Here is a 17,470-nt window from a genome sequence, read left to right on the forward strand (position 1 = left end):
GCCAAAGAGTCACAGTAATACATCAGCTCCCCGAGCCTGCCAGCAGCCCTGCTGATTTTTCCCCATGCCTCCAGCATGCAGTAGGCTCTGGGGGAAAGGGGGAGGAGCCAGGGCATGGCAGGTTCAGGGAAGGGAGCAGGAAGGAGCGAGGGCCTTGGGGGAAGGGGTGAAGTAGGGGCAGGGCCTGTGGCAGAGTCAGGGGCTGAGCAGTGAGCATTCCTCGCCTCCACCCCAGCATATTGGAAAGCTGGCGACTATAGCTCCAGCCCTGGAATTGATGCCTATGCAAGGAATCACATTTTAACTTCTGAAGAGCCGCTGGAATAGAACATACACACTGTGAGACAGATTGACACTTAGGTTCCAATCCTGGAAACACTTGTGAATAGTCCCAATGAGTTTAATGGAATGACTCATGTGCTTAAAATTACATACATTGGTAAGTGCTGCAGGACTGGGGTCTTAAATAAGCACTACAGCAATCATAATGGTTCAGGTGCTTTGGTACCTACATGGCATAAATGAGGAGACAGAATGAGATGCCCCTACAAGCTAATCTCTGTCAGACATCTAGATTTGAGGACATCTTTCCTCAACAGAGTCTGAATCGCTTGATATTAAACTGATGGAAATCTGCCCTCAAAAAACTTCAGGGTACTTAGCAGATTTGCAAACTTCCAGCTAAAAAGACAACAACGGATACACTAAGACTAATTTTAGTTATCTGTAGAACTGTAGCATATATGGGCCATAGTCATGTATCAGGACCAATTGTACAGGGCACTGTACAAACAGAACAAAAAGACAGATTGGAAACTCTTCAAGGCAAGGACTAAGCAAATCTTAGTAGACTACAGTGCATGGTCATATAGGAATATGGAGATATGCGTTTACCAGGTCCACAGAAGTCCCCTTGAGACAGATGTTACCACTGAATCTATAGTCTCCACCTGGAATCTCGTCTTATTCATCTGTTAGGCTGCTTGAGATCTAGAATGGCTGACCCTGTTCGCTTCTGGGCAATGAAGAAAATGGAGCACAGTCCTAAGAATTTTTTTTTAAGGAAACAGTTTCTATTGATCCTATGTCCAGGAGATGAAGTTACTCATCTTATGCAGTAATGATAGTTCTTTGAAATGTGTCCCCCTATGGGTGCTCCGCTGTAGGTGTGTTTGTGTCCCTGAGCAGCTGATCCGAGAACTCTGGTAGCAGTGTCAGTTCAGCCAGCACATGCACTGCTTCCCACCTGCTATGGGGCTAGTTAGCATGCATAGGTGAACCCTCCCCTCAGTTCCTTCTCTACCACAGAGTCTAGTCAACTACTAGAACTCCTAAGCAGAGGGGAGGAGAATGGGTCGTGGAGTACCCAGAGACACACATCTCGTAGAACCATCATTACTGCACAAGGTGAGTAATGTCGTCTTCGAGTAGTGTCCCTGTGGGTACTCCACTGTGACTCCTGAGCAGTGCCCACCACTAGAGGCTGGGACTTCGGAGTGGAGTTTGATATGGATGATAGAGCTGTAGGGCACCAAAATTGGTATCTGGAGCTGAATCCTCCAGGATGGCATAATGTTCTTCCAAGGTGTGTGCAGATGCCCACGTAGCTACTCTGCAGTTTTCTGATATAGGGATAAAGTGACGGACGAGGAGACTGACCTTGTAGAGTACTTGCGTACTGAAGATGTGTTGTTACATTACACAACTGTAACAGAGTTTAGTACAGCTTGAGACCCACTTAGAGAGAGTCATTGAACTGAAATCGTTGTACCTTTTGACCCATCTGTAATGGAGAGGAAGAGTCAGATTTTCTGAAAACTCTTGTCTGTCCAAATAGAAAGCCAAGGCTCTCCTTACGTCAAGCGTATGGAAGATGGCTTCCCTTTTATCCTGATGAAGTTTGGAATAAAAGGCCTGAAGCTGAATAAGCTGATTCATATGAAATGCGGAAGTCACCTTTGGAGTGAACTCTGGATATGATCTGAGCATGACTGTCAGGGAAGAACACCGTGAAAGGGGTATGCGCCAGAGTTATCTCCCCTATTCTTCTTGCAGAGTTGATGGTGATCAGAAACGTCATCTTTGTGGAAAGGTGAGTCAATGAACAGATGGCCATAGGTTCAAATGGCAATCTAGTCAGTCCTTGTAGCACTAGATTGAGATCCCATTGAGGATTGGGAAGACTGGGTTGTGGGAAGAGGTTTGCCTCTGAGAAACCTCTTTGTAGTCAAATGGGAGAAGATTGAGTATCCTATCTGCTGGTGGAAAGTTGCAATTGCTACTAGATGAAGCTTTTGCAAACTAATAGAGAGTCTGTATTTCTTGAGAGTCAACAGGTAGTCCAGGACTACCAGTAAGGTGGCTGTATTAGGAGTCTCACCTTTGGACTGGCATCAGATCAGAAATCTCTTCTATTTTTGTACATGGGTACAATGAGCAGCTCCTTTCCTCCTGTGCCTCTTCAGAGCAAGATGTCTATGTGCTGGAACCATGAAGGAGCCATGCTTTGAGCTGCAGAATCCACAGGATGGAATGGAGAGTCTGTCTCCTGTTCTGCGATAGGAGGTTAGGTATGATCCAGTATGATCGAAATGTGGCAGTAAGCATCTTGGAGGTCGAGGGACAAGAACCAATCTCCTTTCTCTAACATTGGAATGATCTTTGATAACGTGAACATCCTGAACTTCTGAGCCTTGATAAATTTGTTGAGGGTTCAGAGGTCCAGTATGGGTCTCCAACCCTCTTTTTCTTCAGTATCAGGAAGTAACGAGAATAGAAACCTCCACCCCCTAGATGTATGGGCACTAGCTCAGTGAAGAGGGACAGTGAAGGGTGTTTGGAAGGGGGGAGGGAGAAGAAATGGATCGATTATACAACATCCCAGATGATCTCCAGTACCAATTGGTCAGAGGTTATCCATTCCCAGGTGCTGCAGAATGGAGGGAGATGTTCCCCGAAGGGATGGTGGAATTTTCCAGAGTGATGGAGCGGTGAGAAGAGTGTTCTATAAACACCTCAACCAACCCTTCAAAACTGTGTTTTCAAGGTGGAGGGTTGAGAGGAAGTTTGCTGAGATCCTGACACCTTGTCTAGGGAACCTGGGCTTCTTCCTTTTGGGTTCATATGATCTCCATGAACATCGAGCTGAATATTGGGATGAGCGGAGCTTGAATGGAGGCTGATGACTACATTTTCTTTTGTATCCAGGAGTATAGATCCTGAGGGATCAAAGGATGGCACTGGAATCTTTTAATGTGTGAAGGGAGGCATGGGTCATCTCTGCAAATAGCTTCGTCCCTTCAAAAGCAGGATCCTCCACAGTCAATTGGACCTCATTTGGGAAGCCAGACAGATGAAGCCACGAAGACTGTCTCACCACAACAGCAGTAGGGATCAAACTAAGCTTGGCATAGTTTTGATAGTCATAGTTAGCCAACAAGGCATGACAGTTCGCTACTAGGAACTGGAGGGTGGCCGAGGAGTTCCTGCAAAAAAGGTCCAGGTGCTTCCAGTTACCATCATAAGAGGTAGACTTAAACTGGTTTTGGCATCCCTTAGAAATAACCGCATCCACAAATGATCGAATTGGGAGATGGGTGTGCAAACAAATTCCTGTGTCTTTCGCTGGCACATAATATTTCTTGCCTGCCCACTTGCAAGTTGGTGGGATAGATGCGGGAGTCTGTCATATTATCTGGGCAGGGTCCAACAGAGTCTCGTTAATAGGGAGGGCCACTCTGGAAGAGATGGAAAAGACGGTTACTCACCATTGTAACTGTTGTTCTTCAAGATGTGTTGCTCCTATCCATTCCAGTTAGGTGTGTGCGCGCCGCGTGCACGTTCGTCGGAAGATTTTTACCCCCTAGCAACACTCGTAGGTCGGCTGGGCGCCCCCTGGAGTGGCGCCGCTATGGCGCAGGATATATACCCCTGCCGACCCATCCGCCCCTCAGTTCCTTCTTGCCGGCTACTCCGACAGTGGGGAAGGAGGGCGGGTCTGGAATGGATAGGAGCAACACATCTCGAAGAACAACAGTTACAACGGTGAGTAACCGTCTTTTCTTCTTCGAGTGATTGCTCCTATGCATTCCAGTTAGGTGATTCCCAAGCCTTACGTAGGCGGTGGGGTCGGAGTTAGATGTTGCAGAATGCAAAACTGCTGAGCCAAAAGCTGCATCATCTCTGGACAGTAGACCAAAGAAGCAGAGGTCCGGATCGAGGACCAGGTAGTAGCACGACATAGCCCCTGGAAGGGTATGAGAGTCGGAAAGGCAGCAGAAGAAGCCTGAGCCCTGGTGAAACGAGCAGTAAGGATGCTCGACGGAACATGGGCCAAGTCACAGGAGGTGCAAATGCATGACGTCATCCAAGATGAAAAGCCTTGGGAGGAGACAGGTAGGCCCTTTATTCGGTCTGCCAATACAACGAAGAGTTGGGGGTGTACAAAAAGGCTTGTCCGCTCGACATAAAAAGCGAGCGCCCTACGGACGTCTAGGGAGGGCAAATGCGCTCCCGTCGGAATGAATGGGGCTTCGGAAAGAAGACCGGAAGGAAGATATCCCGGATGATATGAAAGGTCAACAGCACCTTAGGGAGGAAGGCCGGACGTGGTCCCAACCGCCCCTTGTCCTTACGCAACATAGTGCACCGTGGGTCCACTGTGAGAGCCCGAAGCTCGGAGACTTGTCCAGCCGATGCACAGGCTACAAGGAAAAAACTGTCCCTCAGGACAGGTATCTCAACGAGCATGTTGTCAGTGGCTCGAATGGAGCAGGCATAAGTCTGCTTATAACCAGGTTGAAGACCCAGGAGTTGGTGGGGCGGCGAACCTGGGGGCATAAATGCCCCAAGCCCTTGAGGAACCTAGAAACCACAGAGTGTGAGAACATGAAGCGGCCACTCTCCCATGGGAGGGAGGTAGAGACGGCTGGCAAGTGCACCCTTAATCATGAACTGCGCCAGGCGCTGCTGTTAGAAGATCATGGGCAATCCAAGAGGAAATGGATCGGAACCTCTGTGGGGGAAACCTTGTGTTTCGTAGCAGCAAAAGAAAAAACTGCCAGTTGGGCAGATACGTTAACCGAGTGGAAGGCTTCCTACCACCCAGGAGAATCCTGTAGAACCGAGGCAGAACAACGTAACTCGGCTCGGTTTAGGCCCGCAGCAGGCATGCGGCGATGTGCAGGGATTGCAGGTCTAGGTGGTAAAGTTTGCTGTGATCCAGCATTACGAGGTCTGGGCAAAGAGGCAGGGGAATCGGTTGGCTACCGACCGGTCTAGTAACATGGTGTATCAGTGCTGCCTGGACCACGCTGGAGCGATCATGATCAGATGCGCTCTGTCCCTGCGGAGTGTTAGCAGGACCTTGTGAACCAGCGGGAGCGGTGGGAAAGCGGACGGCAGACGGCTCGTCCACGGCATCAGAAAAGCAGCCAAGATCGAGCCCGGGGAGAGGCCGTGGCATGAGCAGAACTTCTCTCTCGTTCTGTTCCCGCGAGAGCAAAGTTCCGGAAACGTAATGGATAACATCCGGAGGAATCAACCACTTGAGAGACAGGAAGGAACTGCTGAGGCGATTCGCCAGAGTGTTCCGGACCCCTAGGAGAAAGGACGCTACCAGGTCCGTCGATTGAGCTGTGCAGGAGTCCCGGCGCTGGATAGCTCCCTGGAAAGAGAAGAGGACCGTGCTCCTTCGTGCTTGTTTATGCAACGGGTGTCCGTTGTGTTGTCTGTGAACACCAAGACACAACAGCCTTGTAGGTGCTGCTGAAACACCTGGCATACAAGGCAGACTGCTCCCAACTCCCGGACATTGATGTGCCAGGGCAGCTGTTGAGCCAACCAAAGGTCTGGAGTGGGAAACTGACCCAAGTGAGCACCCCAGCCAAGCGACAGGGGCGTCCATCATGAGGGACACCGAGGGTGAGGTAGATGGAACAGCACCCCTGCACACATCAGGGAGGGCGTCGACTCGCAGTCAGGGGAGCCTAGGACGCTCGGGGGACCGAGGTGACCATGACCATGCTGTCTCTGGCCGGCATGTTCGGTTACGCACGTGCAGGCAGCTATGTGGCTCAGGAAACCTAGGCCAGTTCAACGCAAAGTTGCCGGGAAGGTCTGTAGACCTTGTACAATGGTTACCCTCGCATGAAATCAAGGCGTAGGTAAGCAGGCTGTGCGATACTGAAGTCCAGGGTGGCCTCAGTTAAGTCTACTCCCTGAGTGGGAATCAGGGTGGATTTCGCTATATGGATCATGAGGCCTAAACGCAGGAATAGGACCTAGTCAACGCCCACACGAGAGGCAACTTGGGCCCCGGTGGCCCCTGGAATGAGCCAATCGTCCAGATATGGAGCACGTGTATCCGACGGTGGCGGAGAGGGCAGCGACTACAGCTAGACACTGTGAATACACAGGGGGCTGCATAGAGGCCGACCGGGAGGACCATAAACTGGAATGACAGTTACATCATTACTTGTTGAGCTCCCGCAGGTGTAAGATAGATCTGAGACCTCCCTTCACCTTGGGGATCAGAAACTAGTGGGCTAGAACCTTTTGTCCCTTCGTCCTTGGAACCTCCTCTATAGCTCCCGCACCTCTTGCAAGAGGAATTGCTCGTGAGAGGGGTCCTTAAGAGGGATGAGGAGGGATAGGCTTTTGCCCGATTGGTGTTAGGAGGACCCTGATTTTGGCCCCTTGGGGTCCCGACCAACGCCTATGACTGCCTCAGCGTTGCCTGCTGGCAAAGCCCTGTCCTTGTCTAGGTGCAAGGTAAGGGCGGTGAGGGTGGCGCAGAGGTCAGCAGTGAGACATTGGCATGTAGATGCCGAGAGGGAGTAGTGACATCGCTGTCCTTTGGGCCTTGCAGCCTAGGGTCAGTTTGAGAACAGGCCTTTGTCATTGAAGGACAAGTCCTGTATAGAGTGCAGCAGCTGGAGATAACTGGAGCCATGAAATGCGCCTCATGGCAACACCCGCGGCCAGAGTCGTGGCTGTGGAGACCGCTACATCCAACAAGGTCTGGAGGGAAGCTTTCGCCACTTCGGCCCTTTTTCCAGGAAGGCATCAAACTCTTGACGGGAGATTTGAGAAACCGACTCCGTAAATTCTCTCTCCGCAGCCCATAGTAACGGCTAAGCAGGGCTTGCTGGTTTGCTACGCGAAGTTGCAGGGCGCCTGCCGAGTACATCTTATGGCCCAGGAAGTTCATTTGCCTAGCCCCCTTGGACTTAGGGGCTGGTACCTGTAGGCCATAGCGTTGCGTCTGATTGACGGACTAGATAACAAGGGAGCAGGGGGAAAGACGTACATATAGGTGCCCGTCGCCCCTGGAGGATACCATGCACATGCATTCGACTCCCGTGCCTACGGGTGGGATAGTAGCCACTTGGAGATTCATAGTGAATGCCACTCGTCTCGGGAGGCCCTGATGGGCCCCCAGGCCGGTTAGGGGAGGGCCCAAGGAGTACGCTTCTGCCACCGCTTCATCTGGGGAGGAGGGAGAAGAAGGCCGGGGGCAAGTGGGTCCTGTGTGGGCTCACGCTCCTGGACGACTTGCTGATCTGGTGGGTGTGGGAATCCGGTGGCAGAACCGGACTTCCTCCGTACCGGTCAGAGGGGGACGGCTAACTGTTGCCCCTGGTACCCAGTGCTCTGATGGAACAGAGCAGGATGGGATCACAGGTAGGCCTTTGGCTTGATGGCATGCCCAAGATGTACAGTGCAGCCACTGATGGGGGTCAGAGTCCTGGCCTGGAGCACCCGGAAGACTCTGGTGTGCACATCCAAATGGATGGCCATGGAGAAGTTAAAGCCCTGGGCAGAGTCTCCCTCTCCAGCTCATGGCGCTGGACGCGGCACCGGGGATCGGTACCATGAGGCCTACCGGTACCGGGAGCGAGAATGGGACCTGCGACCGGAGCGATGCCGGGAGGCTGACCGAGATCTCGAGCTGGATCGGCACCGAGTGTACCAGGTCGGGGAACGGGACGCTGATCAGTGCCACGGGTACGACCGGTACCGATATGGGGAACGGTGCCAGGACCGTGAACGGTGCCGGCAACGGGCTTGGCGACAGGACCGAGAACATCTGCGGGACTGCGATCGTGAACGGTGCCGCTCTGTGGTGCCGACGCAGGGTGGTGAGCAAGACAGGCTCGCCGATAGACAATATAACCCGCACCGGCAGTGCCGGGGGTTAAAGCAGCGCAGGCTCTGCCCTTGCCATCAACTCCCTCGCTGTGGAAATGTTTCCGGCGTGGAGGGAATAGTGAGCTCAACCAGAGCTCGCACCGGGGAGCGTTCAGGTGCTGGACTCGACGGCTCTTGCCTGGCCGGAGTCGACAGTGCTGATACTGTCGGTGCCGCGGCAGGTACAGGTGCCGGGCAGTGCGACGTAGTAGAGCGCTCGGGCTGCGGAGCAGGCGGCTCCGACGCAGCTTAATAGTGAGCTCGACCACGGTTCGTACCGGGGAGCTTTCCAGCACCGGACTCGACGGCTCTTGCCTGGCCGGAGTTAACGGTGCGGATATTGTCGGTGCCATGGCAGACATCGGTGCCGGGCGATCCGACAGAGCATAGCGCTCGGCTGTGGAGCAGGCGGCTCGGACGCAGCAAGGATATTGTGCCTCTTCATCCTCCAGGAGAGGGATCCATGCCGAGTGGACGTCGGAGCCAGCGACGGCCGGTGCCGAGAGGCCTTGGCGGTACCGGCGATCCGGTGCCGAGGGAGCGCTCCTTGAAGACTAACCAGCGCTCGGTGCCGAGAGCGGAGGAGCAAGAGCTGCCTCCCTCGGGAGGTGTTTGAGACGAAAGTCCCGCTCCCCTTTGTTCTCGGATTAAAGGCCTCACAAATGCGGCACTTACCTGTGAGGTGAGATTCCTCGAGGCACTTAAGAGAGGCTCTCTTGTCGGCATCGGCCTGTGGCCGGCCGAGCATTATAAAACCCTGTGGACCGGGCATCGGACCCGGCACCGGGTGGGGGGAAGGGGATAAACCCCGAACCCCTGTGAAATAAATACACTATACAATACTACAAACAAAGTTAACTACAACTATAAACATCTGAACTATATACTTAACGAGAGAAACTACGAGTAGCTAGGGAAGTGGAGGTCAGCTAAGCCGCGCTCCACTGTTCCAACGACCGACACAGGCGGTAAGAAGGAACTGAGGGGCGGATGGGTCGGCAGGAGTATATATCCTGCGCCATAGCGGCGCCACTCCAGGGGGCGCCCAGCCGACCCACCGAGTGTTGCTAGGGTAAAAATCTTCCGACGAACGTGCACGCGGCGCGCACACACCTAACTGGAATGCATAGGAGCAATCACTCGAAGAAGAAGAATGTAAAATGTCTACCAGCTTCTGGTGTGACTCAGTCACCCCTTGCAGAGGTATTTATAGTGCTCCTGCCACCCTCTGTGCCAAGTCTTGGAGTAGTTTAAAGTTACCAGCCATGGATGGCGGAGGGGGCATCACCATCTCACATCAGATGAGAACAATGAGAAGTGGGCTTGAGAAGTGATTTCATCCTCATGTTGGGCCTCCAGTTCCCTCCCTTGCCTGCTCAAGGGGTTCAGAGGCCCTTGAAGCAGCAGTTGAAGGAGGGTACTTCCTTGGCTACTGGTAGGCCACAGTAGAGATGGAGGCCTGTTACCTTTGGACCTGCCAAGGATCCCAGTACAGCCACTTTGATGGGAAGGGGCCCAGTGGTTAGTACCACAACTGCCCAAAACCAGGGAGGCTGTGGGTCTGAGGGGCGGGTATGCCTGATGGCAGGTAAGAAGAGTGGAGAGAAGCCAGGTGTCAGTGCTGAGAGACTTATACCGATTGAGCTGAAGACGTGAAACTGACAGCAGGGTCAATCTGTGCCTGGTGTATCACCGGCAGCACCAATCTTGATATCTGTACCAATGGAACTTTCTCCAGGGTGGAACTATGTTTCTCATCCCTCCGTGGTATCAGTGCTTCTTTGCCTGCTCCCACTGGGTCTTTCTTTAGGCAGCCTGACTTGCTCTGTCCGTTTGGTACTGCCTATGCCCTGGGTACCAGATTTAGACGGCTTCAGTGCCGTGGGTACTGGTGATAATGACTGAGCCAGAGATCACTTATGGCTTGGTTGGGGCTTGCTATGGGGACTCTCAGACCTTTTCTTAAAGGCCTTAGGTGAGTGGCTCACGGGTGTCTGCCTGGGCTCACCTCCCTTCAAAGCAGATGGTTGCGGACATTGGGACTCTGGACACTGAAAGGCTGACTCCATGAGTAGGAGTTATAGCCTCAATTCTCTGTCTTTCCTGGATCTGGACTTCAGTTGTTGACACAAGCCACACTTCTGTGGAATGTGTTTTTCTCGCAGGCAGAGAGCACACAGCAATTGTCCATCGGTCACTGGTATAGATTCCTTACAACTAAAGAACTTTTTGAAGCCTGGAGAGCCGGGCATACCCTTGTCGCGAGGTGGTTCCCCCCCCCCCCCCCGCTCCCTGGGGTTGGCGGAAGACAAAAGTCCTTTTCTGGCAACAGCCAAAATAAAATGTAAACGAAGTAAAGAAAAAAGGCTTCAAGAGAAGCTACAGATTAGCAATTTTGAGAGAGCTAATGATCTGCGGACAGACAACTATAGTTCCATCTCTAGCCAGGGCAGTTAAGAAGAAGCTGAGGAGGGTTTGCCCGCGCATGTGTGGGCTAAGCGGACACTACCACCAAAGTTCTCGAATCAGCAGCATCGGGACTCAGACACACCTTCAGTGGAGCACCCATACAGACACTAAAAGAAGCAGCAAGATTTTAACACTGTCTTGCGTTTGAGGGGGTTGCTCAAAACGGGGATTGGATTAAGGAGGAATGATGTGGGGCCCTTAGTTCCAGGAAGTATCTGCTACCTCTCTCACCCACTTGTCTGTGGTCAATCAAGGCCATTCTCTGAGAAGTGGGAAATTCTGCCACCTAGATTCAGGTCTGGGTGGAGACACATTTGTTTGTTCTCATAGTGGACTCAGAAGGGGTGGATCCACTTCTGGATTTTCCACCCCCATGCAGGGTTTCTGCCCTGATATACCTGTTGTCTTTTGTTTGATTCCTTTGTGAGGAGGATGGACAAAGGCAGCATTTTTGTCTGTTGCTGGGTTTGGTCGTCCCTCAGACTACTGGGTGGGTAGGGGTGAAAGTGTTTTGGTTTGGTTGTGCCTTCTGCCACTAGTTTTCCCAAAAAGGAGAATGCCTGGGAATTTAGATGAACACAATTTGCTTAGAGTGAGCATCAACCTTCCAGGGACAAAGCCAGATGTGATATCTGGCTGCTGAGGTGGATACCATGGCCTTGACTGAAAATCTCATTGTATCCATTGAAGCATTTGCCACAAAGGCTGTTGCTAGTGAAAATTTTCTTATGTGTAGACCAAAAGTCAGTATGGTCTGTCTTTCATGGCCTTAAGGTCAATCAGCTAAAATGTTGTGGCTCTTGGAAAGCATGTAGCCGCTAGGGATGCTCTAAGGGTGGCTGATGAAGCCCCTTCTGCAGGTGGCATTGACCTTTCTATTAGCTGGATTTTTGGTAAAGAAATCTCTTTCAGATGAGATTACCATATCTTTGCTAGAGATGCCACTGCAGCATCAATCTTTGGTATGTCTGTAATATTTTTTTTTTGGCTATTGCAACTTGTAATACCTAAGTACATGCCTGCTTATGCGTTTACCCTCATCAGGGGTTTTCCACTCCTCTCTGATCACATTCTCAAAAAATGGATGTAATGGGACTGTAATCAGGTAAGGATTTAGAAGGCAGGTTATTTACTTTTAGGCTTGTCCCTCTGCCTGCTCAGGATGGATCTCAATTGTGGATGCAACCTTTTGTACATGGTTTCAAATCCTGGGTGGAGGGGGGGGGGGGGGGAGAAAGACCCTTTGTTGCATTTTTTTCTCTATCCTGCTCAGAGCATGAATCTGAGAGGTCCCCTTCCTCAGTGGAGCAGCTGTCTGAGTTAGAGAATGAATCTCTCTTACGAAAAGAAAAGGTATTAAAAAAACCTTTTTGCTCTTTTTGGATTTTGTAGGATTTCCAGCCTGCTTTGTAAGCACTGCCACCTTTCTGTAGCTAGCTTTAAATGCAGTGCCTTGAGCTCTCTAGATAGGTCTCCCTCGGTGTCCTCCCCTGTGGAGTCCCACTCCCTCTGCCAAGGGGATGGGATTTCAATGCTGGAGTTCTCCAATTCGAACTGGGAAGAAGAGGAACAGAGAACTTTTCCTCATTTTGGGTCCGGGGGAGTGGAAATCTGTAGATCCTTAAGGGTTTTTTCCTTCCGGTCCTGTTCTGCCCCAGGATTTACCTCCTGGGCTGGCCAGATAAAGTTCTCCTCAAACTTGGAATCTCTCCCTCTCTGTATTGCCAGATCAGGCTTTTCTATGCTGGAATTGTAGCTTCTTGGGACAAAAGGACCTAACATTCATGTCCAATTCAGAGTCCTGTGCCCTAGCAGTGCAAAGGTTGGTTGGTTGAGAAAAAGCAAGGCATAACTGACCCTCCAAAGAGCCCGTAAAAGCAGTCTCACAAATAGCACATTGCTTGGATTTAGTTTGGTAGCTCTGCCATGCAGGGGCACTGGGCACCAAGGGGCACTATAGTGCTGGATTTGGGTGGTTGACAACATCTCACTGCTAAATAGCTGATCCAGGAAAGGGAGAAAATAGAAACCCTGTTCCCTAATACATGAAAAAAACAGATACAATAATAAGCAGACAAAGAAAAGTCAGGAGCAAAGTGAACCACCACGACTGCTGAAGTGGAGGCAGACATTCTGGCAGCACACAGAAGGCCAGAGAAGCAGGCATGGCTAGCACGGGCTGTGCTACAGCTTTGAAATGCCTCAAGAAGCTGCAGACCAGAGGAATATCCCATATCTATCTGAATTGTGGGAGACACTGGGCTACAGAAAAGAGCCAAGACTGTGCTTTTGATTCTGAAAGTCCTGGCTTCAGACTCTGGCTGACATCTCATAGCGGGGGGCCATATATAGCAGTTCTCAAAACTAAGAGCAGGAGACCACTAAGTGAAGAACTGTAAGTGGTTCTGGAGAACGGTTCTGCACTCAGTACCTGGTAGCGGAATTCAGAATCAGAGGACATTCCCACATTAATGACAGGGACACACAAAACGTGTCTGCACGGATTTCCAGAAATATCTACAACCACTACCTCCACCTTCCCCACCCCTTAAAAAATAAAATAAAATCTGCTTTTTTGAAAGGTAGAAAACAGAATGGTTAAAACAGCTGGGCTGTTAAGGAAGAGGGGAGGTAGTAGGCTCAATAATCCCAGCAGCAGATCCATCTATTTACATTACAAAGGAACTTGGAGCTGCCCCATTTTCCAGACTAGATTACACTTGAACAGAAAAAATGACTGTGGGAGACAGGGGATAGTGCATCATTATTTATTACAACAGTGCAATAAATAATGCAGATGCTGAAGTTTTCATTCAGCTTTTAATATAAAAACAGCTGCTGCGTCTAAATGCATAGCATATGCAATGCATAGCAAATCCACCTGTGGAGACTATAAAAGGAGACCAAACAAGGATTATATAGCAAGATTTGAACTACCACATGAAGTAATACTATCAGTGATTAAAACATGCCCAGCTTCATCATCACAGATGCTCTATTGCTAGATTTTACACCATTTATCACTTTCTGAATACAAATGGAAAATTAATAAAAAACTTACTTCTGTCACTGCTCTGATACTTAATTCTGTAGTTATTAATCTGATGGAGTGAAGGTTTGTTTTTGGAATTGTAATAAGTTTTATGCATCCAGACTGACCAGATTGAAAAAAATAGTTAACTTTTTTCTTTTGAACTATATTGAAATCATGATTTTTGCTGCCTCTAGCATTGCAGGAGTCTGAATGAAAGACCTGAGGCTCACCTCCATTAAAACCAGAAGATTTATAAGAAATTATAAACAAATATTTGTTTATAAACAATTGTGCAGAGTTTGCAGCTTTGATGCTGACACTTGTTCCAAATCAACATTTAAACAAGTTGCAAAACAAATAAGTAGGTATTTAGACTGAAAACTGTGTAAATACCTGACTAGACGGTCCAGGAGAGGCAAAAGGTGAAGGACATGGTCCATCTTGCAATGAAAAATGTGCAATAAATACTATAAGCTTTGCAAATGCACCCCTCACTTCAGCACTAGGGCATTCCAAAAGATACTCAGAGAAGCGGTTTGAAACATTAAAAAGGACGTTGTGTGCAAACCAAAAGCGTACATTCTTGCTGTGACGAAGGAGGATGCATAATGCATCATACCTGAAACAGAGAAGATACTATCACAGTTGTAATGTAACATCAGCATTAAAATAATAACTAACAGATATTTACAAGATACAACCCTCATTTTCTATAGCATAAATGTCTTCCATTTGCTGTTGTGAACCACCCATTCCTTTAGAAATTGTACAGAAATCTGCTTTTTCCTGAAACATAGGTCTTTTTGTTCATCTGTTCACATCTCCACAGAGAACGTGATTACTTAGCCTGACTAGAGCTGTCTTAACTGTTTTGTTCACTAAACAGTAAAAAGGAACATACTGTGGTTTTCTTTCATACAAATTATTTCAAATGAAAGTACCGCAATTAGAGTTAAATATTAAGCCAGAAGGCTTTAATTTCCATCTCCAACACATGCCAAAAAGCAATACGTACCCCAACTTCATCAAATTTGCTCTCTAATGTAGGCTCCCAAGCTGAGAGTCATCACAGACTCAATTCCTCTGTGGATCAGGCACAGAGGGGGAAGCATAACTGATCAATGAATTACACAAGCACTAGGTGGGTCAAAACAAACATGAAATGTGTTTTTTGGTGATTCACACCATAATTTACAGTTTATTGTAGTTTCTAAGTACAAAACCTGCTTTAGAAAGGTCTGATTGTGTGAATCGCATGCAGTTGTACTACCCCCACCACACACAGATCAGCAGTAGGTTATAAGAACTTTTTGATCATCAGATTCCTAGCTTAGACCTTTACTACTTGAGCTACAGGAGTAAATGCTAGTTCCTTTCTAGACCAATCACTGGAGGAGAGTTTAACACCTTCCCAGTGTGTTGCACAACTACACTTCTACTCCAATGTAACGCGACCCGATATAACACAAATTCAGATATAACACGGTAAAGCAGTGCTCTGAGGGGGCAGGGCTGCGCACTCCAGTGGATCAAAGCAAGTTCGATATAACACAGTTTCACCTATAACACGGTAAGATTTTCTGGCTCTCGGGGACAGCGTTATATCGGGGCAGAGGTGTATTTACTAGCCAGCAACTGAGTATTGGTATTCTATTCCCAGATCTGGAAGAAGAGTGTGATTTATGGTGGTTAGAGATTGACTAAACCAGTATGGGTTAGCCCAGGGGTCAGCAACCTTTCAGAAGTGGTGTGCCGAGTCTTCATTTATTCACTCTAATTTAAGGTTTTGCGTGCCAGTAATACATTTTAATGTTTTTTAGAAGGTCTCTCTCTACAAGTCTATATATTATATAACTAAACTAGTGTTGTATTGTAAAATAAACAAGGTTTTCAAAACATTTAAGCAGCTTCATTTAAAGTTAAATTAAAATGTTGATCTTACGCCACTGGCCCGCTCAGCCCGCTGCTGGTCTGGGGTTCTGTTTACCTAGGCCGGCAGTGGGCTGAGTGGGGCCTGTGGCCGGGACCCTAGCTGGGAAGGGTCTGGCAGCCCACTGCCACTCGGTGGTTCCATCCGCTGGTTCCTGCCAGCCGGGATCCCGGCTGCCGGATCCGCTCAGCCCGCTGCCGGTCTGGGGTCCCGGCCCTGCCCACATACAGTGGGTACCTACCTTCTCCCTGGTTCTGGCCCATTCTCTTTCTCTCTCTGCACTGAGCTGAGGGTGGGAGTGGACCGAGCACAGGGCTGGGGGTGAAGGGTCTGGCCAGGAGCTAGAATGAGGGAGGGCGCTCAGGGTTGGGGCAGGAGGTTTGGTGTGGGGGCACTTACCTGGGAAGCTCCCATTTGGTGTGGGGGTGCAGGTGGGAATGTGAGTAGGGATGCAGGAGCTCCCGTTTGGTGCTCAGGGTGGGGGTGGGGATGTGCGGGGTGCATGTGATGTGGGGGGTGCAAAAGTCAGGGCAGAGGGCTGGGGGCATGTGAGGGGGGGGCAGGTGTCAGGGCTGGGGTCATGGGGGGTGAAGGAGTCAGAGGGCTGGGTGGTACAGGGCTCAGGGCAGGGGCCTGGGGTGTATGTGGGGGTGCAGGGCTCAGGGCTGTGTGTGTGTGTGGGGGGGGGGGGGGAGGTCAGGGCTCCGGGCTGGGTGACGGGCCCCCCCCCCAGAACTCCCTCCCCGCTCCTTGTCCCAACTACTCCCTCCTGGGACCCCACCCCCTATCTAAGCCTCCCTGCCCCTTGTCCCGACTGCCCCCCTAGGACCTTACCCCCACCTGTCCCCTGACTGCCGCAACCCTTATCCACACCCCCGCACCCGGACAGAACCCCCTGGACTCCCATGCCTATCTAACCGCTCCCTGCCCCCTGACAGGACACCCAGAACTCAGAACCCATCCAACCTCCCCTGCTCCCTGCCTGCCCCAACCTCTCTCTACACCCCTACCTCCTGACAGCCCCCCCCGAACTCCCGACTCATCCAACCCCCCCAGCTCCTTGTCCCCTGACCACCCCCTCCAGAGACCCCCCACCCTAACTGCCCCCCCAGAACCCTCCTTGCTCCCTGTTCCCTGACCCCTATCCATCCCCCACCCCTAACAGACCCTGGGACTCCCATGCCCCATCCAACCCCCCCTGCTCCCTGACTGCCCCCTCCAGAGACCCCCGCCCCAACCACTCCCCCGGGATCCCACCCCCCCCATCCAACCCACCCTGCTCCTGTCCCTTGACTACCCCCACCCCTTATCCAACCCCCACCGGCCCCGGACCCCTTACCATGAGGCTCCCCGGTCATCCGGAGCCCTGCCGCTGCGCGCGCATCCCCGCCCCGCCCCTCAGAGCACTGCACGCACAGCAGCAGGGATCCGGATGAGCGGGGAGCATCTTTCCCTCCCCACAGAGCCAAATGCTGCCCCACGGGAGCATGCAGCCCCGGCCTCCAGAGCACTGCAGGCGCAGCAGCAGGGCTCCAGGGGAAGGCGGGGGAGGGGCCGGGCAGCTTTCTACACTCAGCCAGACGCTCCGGCCTGGGAGCACGGACCCTGCGGCTTGCCACGTTGGCAGGATTTTTAATGGCACGCGGAGTCCCAGCAGGCAGCCGTGTGCCATTAAAAATTGGCTCTCGTGCCATCTTTGGCATGCATGCCATAGGTTGCCGACCCCTGGGTTAGCCTTTCTGAAAGGCAGTACGGTACAGAGCCTCAGATGGGTTTCTCATGTTTCAGACCCGGGCTCTTGGTTTAGGCAGTGAAGTTGCATAAACTCTCAGCTAGTGTATTTTTAA

At 50.9% G+C, this 17,470-nt stretch overlaps 1 protein-coding gene across 2 annotated transcripts in view; it reads right to left on the reverse strand.

Moving 5' to 3' along the window:
* Positions 1-17,470, reverse strand: part of USP9X (ubiquitin specific peptidase 9 X-linked) — a 227,155-nt gene that overhangs the window by 21,977 nt on the left and 187,708 nt on the right. For both annotated transcript variants that reach the window (XM_045002691.1, XM_045002690.1), the window contains exon 37: positions 14,087-14,312. In XM_045002691.1, the coding sequence (XP_044858626.1) occupies positions 14,087-14,312 (226 nt within the window). The remainder of the gene's footprint in view (positions 1-14,086; positions 14,313-17,470) is intronic.

The sequence above is a fragment of the Mauremys mutica genome, chromosome 1, assembly GCF_020497125.1.
Source record: "Mauremys mutica isolate MM-2020 ecotype Southern chromosome 1, ASM2049712v1, whole genome shotgun sequence".
In the NCBI taxonomy this organism is placed as follows: domain Eukaryota; kingdom Metazoa; phylum Chordata; order Testudines; family Geoemydidae; genus Mauremys; species Mauremys mutica.